General features: G+C 39.4%; 1 protein-coding gene across 20 annotated transcripts in view; it reads right to left on the minus strand.

The window, feature by feature from the left end:
* Positions 1-805: 805 nt before the first annotated feature.
* Positions 806-13,160, minus strand: part of FOXP1 (forkhead box P1) — a 623,669-nt gene continuing 611,314 nt past the window's right edge. For all 20 annotated transcript variants that reach the window (XM_037040949.1, XM_037040948.1, XM_037040945.1 and 17 more), the window contains 2 exons: positions 10,698-10,864; positions 806-5,332 (listed from right to left, as the gene is read on the minus strand). In XM_037040949.1, coding sequence (XP_036896844.1) covers positions 5,188-5,332; positions 10,698-10,864 — 312 coding nt within the window. In that variant the 3' untranslated portion in view covers positions 806-5,187. The remainder of the gene's footprint in view (positions 5,333-10,697; positions 10,865-13,160) is intronic.

The following is a 13,160-nucleotide window of genomic DNA, read 5'->3' on the forward strand; positions in this document are numbered from 1 at the left end:
CTGGTGTGAATGAATCAAAATTACACTTTTTTTGGACTGGCAAAAAATACTTATTTTGGTGTGCTGCAGAATTTTGGTAGTTTGTGTGCCATGAGATGAAAAAGGTTGCAAATGGCTGCAAAAGGATTTAATTTTTTGCTGAAAGATACCCTAGTTCACTAATCCTTAGAGTGCATACAAGAGTTATATTTAAGAGAAATTTTATTAAAGATAGGCAATTTTTTTAAAATGCAAAGATTGTTTTTCTTGATATTTACTGGTGTTCTACTGTTTTCTTCACTGAATGCAAGTTACCTAGCATATTTTTGCTAGAATATTTTTATAAAATCATTTGTTCTAATCTAAGCATTTATCATTATATGCAAAGAGATTTCTTGATGAGAATATTATAGACAGTGCATATTTTTGACATTAGCATTTTATTTGGATGACTAATCTTGCAGATGTGCAATTTTAATGAATTATTCATGATATTGCTTTCCTCTGAAATTTTACTTTGCTCTTAATGCTAGTTATTAAACATATTGTTTTTCTGTATAAAATTTGATGAAGGAAAATAAAGGTGTGCTTCCGCGAGAGAAAAGGTAGCTTTCTTCTTTTTGTTTTTCCAGTTCTATAAGTGGAGACTTTCACTTTGAAATCCCGAGGACAAGAGCTCCAGCCCTCTGTGATGTTGACTGCTTTTAGATAAGACTGATTTTAATTCAGTGTTGGAAGCAGCTGATGATAAACCCAAGGCATGTGCCTGTCATACAGTATCAGCAGGTCAGAAGGGGAAAGAAACTTAGGCTGTGGCAACATTCACTACCAGTGTGAACAACCAGCATTTTTATTGCATTTGAGAATGCTATAATGTCAGTAATTAGTACTGACTACACAACATTTTTTTTATTGTCTGTATCCACAGACACGGAATGATGGAATTACACTTGATGTCAAGGAATGAGTTTCTTTTATGCCTTATCAAAATAAAACAAAACAAAACAAAACAAAACAAAAGGTTCTTATTACTGGCAGCACACATCTGTGAAGCACCGTGAGCGCGGTCCGCACTGTACCATCTTCACCAAGGCTCCTGGGTGGCAGAAACCGTGTGAACTACACTGGGCCCACAAAATGCCTTCAGAATTACAAGTCTCATTCTCAGGATAAAAAAGTGAAACCAACTCTCAAAAACATCCAAAATATCAAAAGGGTACACCATTAACCAAAGGTACCAAAAATATTCAAACTCCTTATCAGCATGTTCTTTGTACCCTTGGAAATGGAGCTCAGCTGGAATGTGGAAAGGAGAGGAAATATTTAACTTTTTTTCATGATAAAATAGCTAGTGACTAACATCATATTTCGTGGTTAAGAATCCAAGTTGTTCTTTACCAGGTCTGCTGGAATGCTGGGAACAGTGAGAGCTGTCCGAAGGTGCAGGCTGGTGGTCACTCATCCAGGACACAAGCCTTGATATTTCATTGTGCTGCTGGTTCAAACCAGGCAGCATAACTCGTCTTACCAGGACAGACTCTAGGGACCAGTGGGATGGATCCTCATTCCTGACAGTGCGTTTGCCTGAAACAAGGGACTATCTCCTTTGTATGCTTTTGTTTGGGAAAACAAAAGGTAACAGACTGTGTTTTCATCTTGGCACCTTGTACAGTTTTCTTTTTTTTAATACAAAAAGTTCCATAGCTTTGACAAGCCCCATCATTAATCACTACTTCACTGATAAACTTTGAAAGTGTGACCCTGCAATTTCATCATGCAAAATATTTACTGCAGCAGGAGGAAACATTTCTTTTTATCTTTTTAGATGTATGAACTTCTTTAAGATAACCAGGAAGGCAGTGGTAGGATAAACACAATAGATAGGAATGTATTAAAAAACATTAACACACATGCGCACACACACACAAAACCTGTACAAAATGCTCTAATCAATGAGAAGAGGGGAAAAAAAGTCTGTCAACTATGTTACAATTTCAAAGCAAAAAAAAAAGGGAAATTTTCCCTCCCACGTGTCAGGAAATGTCATCCAATATTCTTAAAGCAAGGATAACTAAATAAAATACATGTGCAGCATATTCTGCAAATCCATTACATACAGTAGTTTTTTTCCCAAAGCTATTTTTAAGTAAAATTAATATAAAGCAGTTGCACAAAAAGCAAAGGTATTTTGACAAACAGGTGTATGCATTTATTCCTTCTTAGGAACAATATCTAAAAAAAGAACCGCCCTCCTCCCTCCCCCTAAAAAGACAAGATTCACACAGACACATTGGGATATATGTACAACATAATAAACCCCATCCTAAAGAAGCCACTGTGATAGCCCCAAGGGATACAGAATTGGAATTGTAAAAATCATATGAAGTTTGCTAGCTGTAAAGTCTGAGAATTGTTTTTTTTTTAGTTGGTTCTTCTGCAAGGCTGTGATACCTGCAAAGATAAGCAAAATCTAATTTTTCTTTTTTTTCCTTTTGCTACAGTCTTTAGACTAAGCATGCAAGACATACAACTAAGTGCAACTGAGTGAAATGTATTTTTTTAAATTTTAATCATTCCCTAAAGGTTTGAACTGAGGTATGCGTACTAACAGTTTCTCATGCTGTTATCTTTACTCATGTCTAGCTACACATGCTGAGAATGAACTAATCTACCAGATTTTTATCCTCTTTTGAATATCAAACTAACCAGCAACCACTCAATTTAGAAGCACAGGGCCCCCTTCCCATGACCCTGTCTGGCTACTGCCTGCACATCATGAAGCTGCCTGCAAAAGTTAAAAACAAGTCTCGAGTGACCACAGACTGCCCTTTATACAGAAAGCAGAGTGAAGCTTCAAAAGTTAACTGCCGAAAAAGTTTTTGTACCAAGCTTACGAGTGGACAGGAGTGCTACTTCTTCTTTTTAAAATAAAAAATGCTGACCAAAATTTAATCAGAAAAAAGGAAGGAAAAAATTTAAAATAAAAAAACCCAGAGGCTATATGACAAGATAAACCAAAATCAATGCAGTGATTATAGCACAGGCCTTAAACAAAAGTGGCATACAATCTTCCTTTTTAAAAAATGTATTCTAGAATTTTATGTGGTCTATTTCCACGGTGGAAGCTTTCTCTTCTCTCCGAATTTTATCTTGTCTCCTTTACTGGACACCCCCTAATTTTCAGTGACATACATTCATGTTTTTCTTTGAGATGGGACTCCTTTCCTTCATTTGCTCCTTTAATACAATGTCCTATTCTTATCTTCAGTAGCCCCATTATATCTCTTTACAAGAATGAGTTTTAGGATCTTCAGGGATACAGAAGAGAAAAAACAACTAAAAAAAGTAACAACTTTGGTTCCATTACCTACTTGGTCTTCTAAATTTATGATGAAGGAGCAGTTCTCTTCCTCAGGTTAGCAATAGCCTATATCTCATCAATTGCCTCTAAATTCTTTTGCCTCCTTTGATCAACAATAAGAGGATATTTGGCTTCATCAGATAAAGCATAAAACAGAGAACATAATTTACCTTTGTGTAATATCTTTGGTAATTTTAGAAAAAATAAGGTACAAAAAATATAAATAAAGCTCCCAAGGGCTCTCAAATCAAAAGCAAGAGCCACAGTCCTAGATAAATAAATGAGTGACAGGAGAGTGGCTACAGCATGGAAGTGTCCGGGGTTCTCAGGATGGAGGTTGTGCTGACAATGGCCATCACGTCCTGCACGTTCATTTCCCAAAGAGCCCAGGGCTGAGATGCGCCCCATCCAGGCAATGTCTTCTACTGTTAGCTTTTGATACTGGGTTGGTGCGATCGCATTGCATAACCAACTGAACTGCAGGAGCAAATCTGCACATATGAAATGAACACTGTAGCATTTGCTGAACTCAGTCTTCATTCACTGTCGTAACAAGTTCAAGCTGAACTCTATTTGCATTCAAACAGGTTAATGCCACCAAGCAGGTCTAACTGATGTTCAAATTCAGTACCACCACTACCACCACCACCTCTCTCAGCAACGTTTCTCAGGGAAGCCAGCTTTTTGGTCATTTTGCAAACAAAGCAACCCACACTGGTTTAACATGGCTCATTACAACTTGGTTCCGCGAAGGTGAGCCTTCCATAGTCAGACTGTCAGTCTAACAATGATGAGATTTTTTTTGGAGGGTGCTGCCTATGGTTCCTACTGTGGGTAAGATGTTGTGGCATTTATTAAGAATGATGGTAGCTGCAAAAAAAAAGAGGAAAAAACCCTTCTGCTTTGTAAAATGATTTTGCATTGCTCCTAGAGTGTGTCTATACCTTTTTTCTGTCATTCATTGTCTTTCTAGCAGGACTTCACATCGATGTGAGAGGACCTTCATGTGTAGAGCGCAGCATTTGGGACCTTTTTGAAAAAGACCAAAATGGAATGTCTGCCGGCTTTAGAGAAAATGTGGTGATGTCTGAAGGAAAATGGAATGAGGGACAGAAAACTACAAACAAGAAATGACATTCAGCTTTGTATAATAAAAACACCTATTAACATTCATCACAAGGTACAGAAAACTTTAAGCCTCCAAGAGGCCGTGGGCCCAAGTGGAGGCCTGAGGTCAGAACTTAAAATGGTATAGTAGAAGCAAGGGAAAAAAGCAATACATTAAAAAGTTTGGGATAATTATTTTAACCCCTCCCCCAATACACACACACAAAGGCCTTCCCCATCCCAACTGGAAGCAAAAAAAAAAAAAAAAGTGTAAAAGGCAGTGATAATCAACATGCAGTACTGTGCAAATAGGTTGTCCACTGGAATCCTTAAATTCTGGGCAGAGGCTTGGTCTGCAGTGTAGGTGCACATGCTCAGTTGGGTGTCCTCGGGCTCCAACATCGGCAGGACTGCAGTTCAAAGTCTGCTGCTAAAAGTGAATCAGTTTAGCAAATTTACAACAGATGTTGACTGCTAAGAGAGGAAAATCCCAAGTACCAAACAAGTCCATCCAATGCACAGAGTACAAATTCCTTTTTTCAACAAAAAGTAGAAAAATCAAAAATACTCCCAAATGGGATTCTTGATGGCACTAAGAGTTAACACATTTCAGAGTTGTCAAAATATAGTGAAACTCCTCCAGACTGTACAACAAATGGAGAACGATTTCACTGCTAACTTTTGACGTTTTGTTTTGCTTTTTCCCAATCTTTTTTCTTGGGATTGGCCTGCCCAGACATTCACTCCATGTCCTCATTTACTGGTTCGTCTTCATAATCTCTGTCGTGGTCAAAATCTGGACTGTGGTTGGCTGTTGTCACTAAGGATAGAGGCCCTTCAGCTTCCTCTGGATCAAGGGGCTCTTCTTTGACATGCACAGGATGCCTGGAAACACAAGAAAAGGTTCACTGAGAGAACTGCCCAGTCCAATGCAATTTAGTTGTTTGGGGTAACACAAAAGCATACTATAGAGCAACACTGTACAACACACCAGCCACTAGCCACATGTGGCTATTTAAATTAAAATTAATTAAAACAATACAATTTAAAATTCAATCTCTCAGTTGCACTGACCACATTTCAGATGTTCAATGGCCACATGCAGCTAGGGCTACCACACTGAACAGCATGGAGGCAGACATTTCTATCATCACAGAAAGTTTGTACAGTGCTGCTCTCTAGAAGGACTGATCTCTGGACAGAAGAAGGCCTCTTCCTCAGTGGTGTTCTTGGACTTCACTGGGCACTCCCATCACCTGAGGATCTCGGTTAGAATGCAGAATGTGACTCAGAAGATGTGGGGTGGGGCCTGGGACTCTGAATCTCTAGTAAGCTCCCAGGTGATCCTGCTGGCCTGCGGACTACACTTGGAGTACTAGAAAAGCAGGCCCTGCCATGGCATCCTGGGTGCGTGAACACAAATCTTTAAATAATTATATGAACTAAGAATCTGTAAGACAACAGTAGTTTGCGGGGATCACGGAGTGAGGAAGGCTGGGTAATCACCGCTCGCTGTGCATTCTGCTTTGCTAGTTAACATGCGGAACCTGTGAAAGAACTCTCCTGAGACCGACCCCAAGCGAGGTTCTATCATTAATCAACTTCAAGCAAACACAGCAAAGAGACACCATGATACATGCTTGAAACTCCAAATTAATGCATATTTTTACAAACTGTCAATAAGGCAAGAAAAGCCCTGCCAGGAAACACAAACGAAGAGGAAGAGGCTCCCTCAACACAACAATGTGATAAGGAAGCAGAGCCCCAATCAGAATAATAACGCTGTCAGCCGTAAACAAGGCAGAACATGAGGCCGGGCTGGTAGCGGCCACCAGGATGCAGGCCCTGCGAGATGATCTGCCAACTGCCTCATTATGGGCTGAGCAGGGTTCAGCCTAAGGGGCCCCGCAGGGATCACAGGACACCACTCTGATAACAATTGAGAAATGCTGTTCGTAAATCATATTTACAACCAACTCTTTACAAATACAAATTACTTTCTGTTATGGGGCTTTTGATATGTAAAAGAACCATTCAAGTTAAACTGGCCCCATTGCCGGGACAGGCTGCAGCAGGAAGGATTTTTAATTGACATTATCAAGTATTAGTAATAAGAAGTGTTACTGGGGATGGCTGGTTTCCTAAATAATTGATGCTGTATGCAGACCCCAAAGGCAACTTGGACCATTTAAAAACAAATAGGAGTGCTTTGGATTGCTCTCGGATGTAAACCTTCAGAGAACCAACTGGCTCTAATATCAGCACAGCCTAGAGATTCTTTGGGGGTAGATGTTAAGATAAACAGCTTTTTAAAAACCATGCCCATATTCTTAAAAACTACTTGCAAAACAAAATACAGCCAAATTATATGACTGCACACTTTACTAGCTGTGCTCTACCTACTTTTAGTTTTTTAAAGGTGCCATTTATCTGTGTTTCTACAGTGAGACCCAGGACTGGCTACATAATCTGCAGAGCCCTATGTAGTAAGAATTTCAAGATAGAAATGGTTTTAAGCATGGGAACCCATGCACCTGCCTACGTGAATGCCTGGAAAGTCAGCCTGGGCAGGATCCCCTATATTCTTCAGGGAAGAATTAGCTGTATTGATTATTACTCCTTAATAAAAGTTGCCCATAATCCCTAACTAGTGGAGGTGTTTCATTCTAGCCTAGCCTCTCCATTTGGGGTCATATTTTTATATCCTGTAAACACAACAGGAACACAACTGTTTATTTTTCTAGCTTTACAGTTATAATTTTATGGCTATGTGAGATACCATTTATTTGTTGACACATTAGCACCTTAATACTCAAGAGTTCGTGATTGTCTTTTTTCTTTCCCCTCTCTTCTGCTATTTGCACAATACAACGATGACTTTTATCCATCAAGATTTCTACTTCTGTTGATTTACCCCTTTAGGATAAATTTCTAAGAATGAAATTTAAGTTAGAGCAAAGGCCAAAACATCTTTATGACTATGAGTTATTGTGATAATAATGTCCAAAGTTGCTATATCAATTTAGACTCAACCAAATCAGCACCAAGCATTACTTTTTAAAAATATTTTGTTGCTTAGCAGGTATAAGGTAAGCTCAGGTTACCATATTGTGTTTCTGGAATTACTGACAGCGTGACAACAGCAAATATTTCTTCTTGTTTGTTTCACATTTTCACTGCTGAGAATTGTTAATTGCCTTCTTCACTAATCACACGGTCGTGACTAACTGGATAAAACTGTGTCTGTGTTTTACTCTGCTATATATTGAGGTTCAAATGTAGTTTTTCAACATTTTCTTAGTTTCGTTATTTTAAATTATCAGATGTATTAATCTCTTCTGGTTTAGAAATCTGAATTTGATGATATGAGAAATAAAAGGATATGGGAAAGAGGGGGTGGGAGGACCTAGAAGAAATTACACAGTCATAATGAAATTCTTGCTTTACAGTTTTTAGACTTTGACAAATATTTTGCTGGGCAAAACAATTAAATAAAAATCTGATACCTATAAGCACCCCCCAACACAGTGCACATTAGGGAGTGTTTTGTTCCTTCCTCCCCACATTTGCAGTGAAACTTCACTAATATTATTACTATCGCAAAGACATAGGTAACGACCCTGTCATGCCTACTGGCTGAAGCGCAGTGCCAAATGCAGAGTGGGCCCCCGACAAATACTAACTGATGCGATCTTCTGTGTGACAACCTGACAACACAGCCAGAGATGAAATCAGCTTGCTGATATTTCTTGATACCCGCAGATCCCCGAGTGTGGCAAATGCAGTAATACAGACACACAGTGCTCAGACAATAAGAGAGAATGGATTTTCGTTCAAGATATACTTCTGGTAAGATGTGAACTGTTCAGATACTATGCTTCACACATATCCACGTGTCTTCCCGAAACTGGAGCTGCAGGACACTCCTTCTTCTCTTGCAGGTCAAACTCCCCACACCCACGCAATTTTTCTTCTCCAACTCCTATTCCCAAAGGGCTACTAGTGAGTAACTGTAAAACCACACATTTCCCACCTTATATTTGAGTAATTCCTTTGTTTAGCGACTCTGGGAACACAAGAGTTTTAAACTAAAGCAGACTGGTGTTTAAAGGCATTGAGTCCCCAGGGTATGTGCACAGCTTTGAGTATTTTGCTTTGTAGCTCCTTTAGCTCCTATCAGTATAAAAGTGTAATGTCCCAAAGCTGTAATTATATGACTACTTTCCAGGGTTTCAAAAGAGAAAGAAAGTGTAACAGTATTTGAGTATCACAGAAATGGTAAGGATGAAGAGCTCTGTTTTAACACCAGATATTTCCTAGGCTACAGTACTAACAAGGTCCTTTAAGCCTTGCTGTAAGGCTTACAGCTTGATTTATTCCAATAGACTAGAACAGTTAAGAAACAATTTGCATCATAGCAGGGCAATGCATACTGGACAAGAATGAAAACTATGTCATTAGAGAATTCGCTTAATGGAAATCTGGGGTCAGAAAGAGTAACAGTCTATGACACTGACAGCAGGCACAGGGGACATGCTGTTGACACACGATTATATTTAGCAAGCAGTGTGAACCTGCAAGATTTGAGCAAGAAAATCATATGCATTTTGATGTCTTTATGTAAGGTTTCTCTTTTTTTAAGTAGCTGAAACCTTCATTTTGTTAAAAATTATGCTGACTGCTGTAAAACATGGTTTCTGGTAATACTGGGGTTAAAGTTGTTAAACAAATTCACTTTATAGTGGCTTTATCTTGTACAGCAAAATTAACATTACTCTAAAATGTTGCCTGAGGTTTTTATCCAAATATCTTTCTTGTTTTCCCTTTTGGAAGTGAACCTTTATACTAAATAGGAATATATGTCAACTAAGTCTTGGAGTTCATATGGATTGTGAGAAACAGTATATTTTCCATTCAATAACATCAGATATTTTTGTTCTAATGAGTCATTCTTGAAGTAGCTTATATAGCAATTCACATTTGCTCTGAACTTCCTTGATGACTAAGTAAAATCTCCTGTTATGACAATGATTTAAAAATTAACATGAGTGTGGTAACGATCAAGTCAGAAACACCATGTTGCTTTAGAAAGCAGGATACATGAGAATAGCTCTCAGAATAATGTGGAGTAAATAATCAGAGACTATTCATATAAACTAAAAATCACTTCCATCTTTAAAAATCACAAATCCAAAAGCTAAATAGTCAAATTTTGGATTCCCCCAAACCCACCAATTACCCTGGTGGAAAGCATTTTTTCTTTGTCATTAGACGCCAATGCATTTTGTTCCTAATCGCTACAGGTCACATTTTCCATTCCTGTTGCTCAAATAATCTTAAAATAAGATGTTGATGCGTAGTTCAGAAAAATTGTGTTAGACAAGCAGCTTATTCTAAGAGCTGACATGCAAACACTGAGCTACTTTACTCCTTTAGAGTGGGCATAGTTTTGCAGACACTGGCTAAAAGGAACACTCATTCTTTAGCACCCCCCTTCCAGACCCTCACCCCATCCCGGCAAATCCAATTATTTAGGAGAGGGTGGTTTCTGTTCTCTTTCGACCTTTTCCTGGGAGGGAGGGAATTGCTAAGAGTCCCACTTGTTCCCTCCATGACACACCCACAGGGGGCTAGAGCCTTTCCTGTGGTTTGCCTGGTCCTGGGGACATTCCCATTCAGCATGGACAAACATCACCCCTCACTTCACTCAGTTATACGTGCACTCATTACACTGCCGTCTGCTGCTAGAATGCTGCTATTAATTTTCCTTTTGATATTTTAAGAGCAGCCCATAAGTCATTCCACCTTTCACTGGTGCCATCATGAATGCTTGGTAACAATGCTCTGGCACTATGTTCACAGGTAAGCTTATCACACAAGCAGGTAGACGAGCATCTTCTTTCTCCCCGCCAGGTTCAGCATGCCCTCGAGGTGAACAAACCACAAACTTTTTCAGAGTGATGCATACTAACTTTAGGAGGACAAGGTAAGGTGGCTTAAATAATGTTCTGAGATGCCAAGCAGAGGTTTTTTTACTGCTGTGTGTACTTAAAGGCTGCATGAAGCCATCGCCTTTATGGGAAAGTTAGAAAATGGTGCTAACCGAGCTAAATGTTTCCATAAGTACTGGGTTGCAGGATATCAGAAATTATAGGGAAAGTGTCAAAGTGGCCACAGAAGGGCTTGTGTGCACATACAATAGGGAGACTGGAATCTGAAAGCAGGTCTCTTCTGCGTGGACAGTACTCACACAGCTTGCACAGGGGATCTGCCCGGACTGCTGTCGCTCTCGTTGCTGTTGGTATGCTCCATTGCCCCGTTCAGCTCTTCCCGCATGGTGCTGGCTAAGTTGCCCAGAGTGGGATTTCCCATGGAAGCGGTAGTGTATAGAGGTATACTATTCTCAGCCATCGAAGCCTGCCATCAACCAAGAGAAAATTTATGAAGACGTATGGTATGCACAGAGAGGGAAACTATTAATTACAGGTGTATTCGACAGCCTCCAGTTTAAGTTTATTGTAGAGTGGTTGGCAAATTCAAGTTTCTAGAGTGAGACAGATTTTGCTTTAAAAGTAAGACTTGTGACACATGTCCCAAGCCTGGTTTCAAAGAGCTACCCGGGGCAGGGGGAGGGGGACTCGCTTCAGCCCTGCTGCATAGAGTCACATGGTTCAGACAAGGTGATCTAATATGAGGTTTATGTCTGATGCCTTTTTTCAAGAGCAACTGAATATTTCCAGATCACAGGGAACTGTAATGGAATTTTCATTTCTTTATCCACTTTGATGACTCCAGTATTGGATATTAGAGATTTGATTAGATTATTCTGGCTGCACAGCTCAAACTTATGAGAATTTCCATAAACATTTACTTCATAGAACCTATAGAAGAGGAAGAGACTATAGAATTGGAATCGGTTTTTATCCCCCATCACTCCCCTTTTTAATGATTTCTGAATTCATTCAGCTGCAGTTTGAGACAACTAGTTGAAGGTAATACCACACATTCTTTCAGACTCAGATCAGACCAATCACCTAGAATTTTAGGACTATAAATCAATTAATCTATCTATCTATCTATTTATCTATCTTTGCCACAAAGAAGCTCTAAATCATAATTTCTTTTGGATGCTTAATTAGATCCATACTGAGGGTGACAAAATCAGTCCAAATGAGTATCTGCAAAAAAAAAAGTGTGAAAATTAAAAGAAAAATTCCTGAACTCTGTAGTGGAATACTGTTCACTTCCTATCTTACTGCATTTTAATAAAATGACCACTCAGTCTGAAATGCAGAAAATAGTCAGCTATATCATTGGACTAAAGTCTCCATATTGTTCATTTGGGTAGTGATTATGATCCAGGGACTTTTCATTTTATTGAAGAGGACAGACTTTCAAAAACTGGCAGTTGCAATTAGACCAAGATTTATCAAAACTGTCCACTTGCAGGCCACACTATGCCTGGTTGTCCATCCTAATGAGGAAAATTATAGCCGTAGGGCAATCTGGTATGTGACTTCAATTGGCTAGTCATGCAGAGTCCAAACTATTCTAGAAATCCTGGCTCTAGACAGAAAGTAAGAACCAAACATGGAGAAAGAATGGGTGTAAAACTTGGCTACAGGGAACCTTCCTATTATGATAATCACAGTCTCACTGAATAAATGCCAAAGCCTGAAAAGCCTTCTGGATTCAAGCCCCATGTTAGAACTATACACACCTAACCTAGCATTGGCTAATGGCCTTTGTCAAAGCCAGGCCACCTGCAAGCCCACAGCTTTTCCTTCCCTCCACTTCAAAATCCATATAACTACCTTCTTTTAAAAAGTGGGATTTTTATTTCCAAAATGAGTGAACTCATTCCAATGAATAGCAAATCTGAACATTTGTCATTTTCCTGCAGTTTGTCAAATAATCTGCATTGAGAACTTTTTCAACAAATCTTGTGCAATTGCAATAATACTTTATTTTTTTATTTTTTGGCAGAGTGAAAAGCAAGAGTGGTTTCTAGATGTGTGTGGTGTGCACGTGTGTGTGTGCACGTGTGTGTGTGCACAAACTGCAGCTGGATGAGCATCTTAACTCCCTTTATTTGAAGCAACACAGTGGTCACGTCTCTGCTGGTCATGAAAGCTCTGTTAGGACTATCATCTGAATCACTTTCCCCCCAAATACCACAGTATTGGCTCTCACTAGCTCATTTATCTATTTATTATTCAGTCAGAATGTGGTAAAAGTGAGGCCATCTCTAGCTTAGGATTTTAGCAGCTGCTCAATCCGATGTTTATGAGAATGTGCTTTTTGGGGTGAGGTACTCATCCAATGGACAAGGCAACCTTCTTGGGGTAATTTGTTCCCCTTGGCTCTCGAAGGGTTCTAGATCTAGGCCACTTCTGATTGGGACTGCATCAGAAAACATGGGCAGAGACCTAGAAGCCACGGTGGCAGAAGGTGGCCATAAGGCAAGCACTTACACTGATGCTTTGGTCCTCAAACAAGGAAAATGTAAGTGAAAAAAACCTGGCACTATCCATTTAAACAATAATCCATGGGCTGCAAAGAGAACCCGGTGCCTGAAACACAATAGAGCCACTTGAACAGTCTTTGTTGCGTGAGTGATATAAGCAACCCACTCAAGGTTAGAAAAATTTCCACCAACTGCTTATGCCTAAACAAGTGGTTCCTGTTGTAATTGATGTCCACCTAAGAAACA

The sequence above is a fragment of the Sturnira hondurensis genome, unplaced genomic scaffold, assembly GCF_014824575.4.
Source record: "Sturnira hondurensis isolate 20B ecotype Veracruz unplaced genomic scaffold, ASM1482457v3 Scaffold0002840, whole genome shotgun sequence".
Lineage (NCBI taxonomy): Eukaryota > Metazoa > Chordata > Mammalia > Chiroptera > Phyllostomidae > Sturnira > Sturnira hondurensis.